We start from the raw sequence: 3,708 nt of genomic DNA on the forward strand, positions 1-3,708 counted from the left end.
CCCAGGGCTTCCCCTTCCACTGGTGCTCTTACTAGGATATTCATTGCTACCTATGAGGTCAGAGTCCAGGGTCAGTCCATGTATAGCCTTTAGGTAGTGGCTTAGTTCCTGGAAGCTCTGGTTGCTTGGCATTGTTTTACATATGGGGTCTCGAGCCCCTTCAAGCTCTTCCAGTTCTTTCTCTGATTCCTTCAACGGGGGTCCTATTCTCAATTCAGTGGTTTGTACATAGTCTTAAATTCAGTTTATGGATTTCATTAAGAAAGGAACATAAAAATAGGTGACTTGAGGAAGACATTTTGCTAATCAAAATAGTGGGATTATTATGAATGAGCACACTTCTAACATTAGAATTAGGAATTAAAACATAGATATTTGCACAAAATAGAGCACAGTAAGAGTACGGACTCTCCTCGGACTTTTTTTTATATCTTTGTGATTATTTCCCATATCAACATGTTTTATTCAGTTATACAAATGTGATTATCTGTATTCATCACTACTGTTTTAAGTGTTAAGTATAAAATGAAGCAATTTAAATAAACAGAATTGGATTTCTTAGGCATAAGACTTGGCACTACAAGCACACAAATTAAAAATTCTGTATAAATATGTTTGAATGCATTTATTGTTCATAATATTTTATGCATACAGGCAACACACAAAGGCATATAAAAATGTAAAATCTGGAACATCAAAAGTTAAAGAGACAAGCCAATCATCAACTAGTTTGAAATATAAAATGAGGATATAATCTTACTATCCAGTGTTTCACAAGCTTGATGTATACTCTATTTTTTTCAGATATTTGAAAAAAACTTCCACTATGTCCTTAAGATGAATACAATTTTCACTTATGTCCTCATTCAAGAATATCCTTTATTTCCAGGCAGGAATTGGAGTCCTAGCAAATATGTCTCTTCTTTGTTTCTATATTTTTATAATCCTAGGTCACAGACCTAAGCCCACAGACTTGATCTCCTGTCAACTGACCTTCATTCACATAATGATGTTCCTCACTGGAGGGGACATTTTCCTTACAGATATATTTGAGTCATTGAACGTTAATAATGACTTCAAATGTAAGGCAACCTTTTACATAAGCAGGGTGATGAGAGTCCTCTCTATCTGTACCACCTACCTCCTGAGTGTGTTCCAGGCTGTCACTATCAGTCCCAGAACTTCGTTGTTGGCAAAGTTTAAACAAAAACTAAAAAAATATATGATCCATGTTTTCTTCTGTATTTGGTCTTTCAGTTTGTCCTATAGTGGTAGCCGGATCTATTATGTTCGTGGTTTTACTAATGCAAGTGAAATTGACCAGATGCAGGTTACTAAGTCCTGCTCAATCTTCCGCATGAACTCCATCATCAGAATATTTATTTTTACAGTGACAACCTCAAGAGATGTGTTTCTTGTAGGAGTTATGCTGTCCACAAGTGCATACATGGTGATAATTTTGTACAGACATCAGAGGCAATACAAGTATCTCCATAGCATCAGCCACCTAAGAACATCCCCTGAGAAAAGAGCCACCCAGACCATCTTGCTGCTGGTAATTTTCTTTGTGGTTATGTACTGGGTGGACTTCATCATTTCTTCCACATCAGTCCTGTTGTGGATGTATGACCCAGTCTTCCTGAGTGTTCAGAAGTTTGTGGTGTATGCCTATCCAACAATTAGTCCTTTAGTACAAATCAGTTCTGATAACAGAATAACCATTATGCTGAAACTCATGCACTCAAAGCACCAACAGAAGTTTGTTAAAAAATAATTTCTTCTTTTCTTTAAAAACTTACCAACTTATTATTTATTTGTACATGTGAGTGTTGTATCAGCATATATCTATGTGTGCACTCCTGGGACCCACAGAGGTGAGAAGATATCATGACATCCCCTGGAACTGAACTTACACATGGCTATAACCATGTGTAAGTTCTCTCCAGCACCAATTATTTTTTTCTAAAATACATTTTCTTTTAAAATATAATGGCCCTAGCCCATAGGTAGCAGATGTATAGCTCAGTCTCCATGTGGATTCCCTCAACAAGTGGTGCCTCTTCTTAAAGCTGCTACCTATCATGGATTTCATTCTCCAACAAAGCTGCTTTGTCTGGCCTCATTTGGAGAGGATTCACCTAACCCTGAAGAGACATTGTATGCCTGGGTGGGATGATACAATGGGATCAAGCACCATCTCACAGGAGAAGGTGATGAGGAATAGGGAGTGGAACTTTGTGAGTGGGACACTATTTGAGATATAAATGAATGAATGAATACATGAATGAATTAATAAAATACATAGATTTCTGTAAAAATTAAATTTTGATGGTTCAGGTAGCAAAGCAGGATTCTTCATATGATTTAATTAAAATTTGTGGTATTACACATATACGTTCTTTTGACATTTCTGTTGCTAAATTCTATAGAATTTTCAAGTTAGTGGCACACAATAAGCTGATATTTCTACATGAATTCTTTCTCCTGTTTACTTTGTAAAATGAATATTCCCTTCCTGCCACCTTTACACAAAAGAAGATCCTTGCTGATCATGACTTTTTAAGCTTTCTCTCAAAAAGATTTTAATCTACTCTCTCTTATCAAAATTAGTTTTAATATTTTATTGTAGGTTTACTTCAATCCCCTAGTTCTAACTTTTCTGGCTCCATAAAAATAATGTGAATTTAAAGTCCCTTGTTTATTTTCTAGTTATTTAATGACTTTTATGAAAATATCATGTGACTGTTTATTTGCACTTCAATTCCTTGGCACTCATTAAACTATTGGTAAATAAAAACTGTTTAGATTCACATGCATGTGGTAAATGTGTTCATTCTGCACCTGTATGTATGCATGTATGTATGTCTGTGCACAGATGAACTATGTGTGCATATGTGCACATGGAAGCCAGGAGACCAATGTTGGCTGTCACCTGCTGTTTCTATTTGTTGTGCTGTTCCCGTTGACCTGATATCTTAATAAAGCATTTTTCTCTGTGACATATCAAGATGGTAGTCCAAGGGCTTCTCCTCTCTCTGTCTTTCCAGCTCAGGGATTAGAAGTATTCAGCACCATATCCACCTGTTTAAAAATGATGCTTTTCTTTTATTGAGAAAAAAACTTCATACGATACAGTCTGATAAGGGTTTACACTTCCCTCTACCTTCCATTTCCTCCTCACCTCCTACCCTTTACAAATTAACACCATTTCTTTCTCTCTTTAGGAAAGAAGCAGGCCTCTAAGTCATAACAACAACAATATAAACAGCAATATAAATGAAAATGAGTGAATCAAAATAAGTGAAAACAGAAAAAAAGTATCAAAGCAAACGCACCCCAGAAAGAGAAACACAAGTTCTCACACAGGTATCTCATATAAACCAGAAATATATATATATAACCAGTAAGACTTCACAGGATTTGGGTTGTACAGGGAGCTGTTTGACCGGGTCCCTTCAGATCCGGGTGCAGTCTGGACTGCAGAAGTGAACCCCATTTTTTAATAGTGTTATATGTCTCCCTGCAGTCTAACTTCTTGAGTTAAATTTATAATTTAGATATAAACCCTCTATCAGTTGTAGGATTGGAAAAGGTCTTTTCCCAATCTGTTAGTTGCCATTTTGTCCTACAACAGTGTCCTTTGCCTTACAGAAGCTTTGCAGTTTTATGAGATCCCATTTGTCGATTCTTGATCTTAGAGCATAAGCC

At 36.2% G+C, this 3,708-nt stretch overlaps 1 protein-coding gene across 1 annotated transcript; it reads left to right on the forward strand.

Moving 5' to 3' along the window:
* Positions 1-856: 856 nt before the first annotated feature.
* Positions 857-1,774, forward strand: Vom1r78 (vomeronasal 1 receptor 78). Its single transcript, XM_039109062.1, has one exon. It carries the CDS (start codon positions 857-859, stop codon positions 1,772-1,774), a length of 918 nt encoding a protein of 305 aa, XP_038964990.1.
* Positions 1,775-3,708: the final 1,934 nt, after the last annotated feature.

This window comes from Rattus norvegicus, chromosome 4 (genome assembly GCF_036323735.1).
Source record: "Rattus norvegicus strain BN/NHsdMcwi chromosome 4, GRCr8, whole genome shotgun sequence".
Lineage (NCBI taxonomy): Eukaryota > Metazoa > Chordata > Mammalia > Rodentia > Muridae > Rattus > Rattus norvegicus.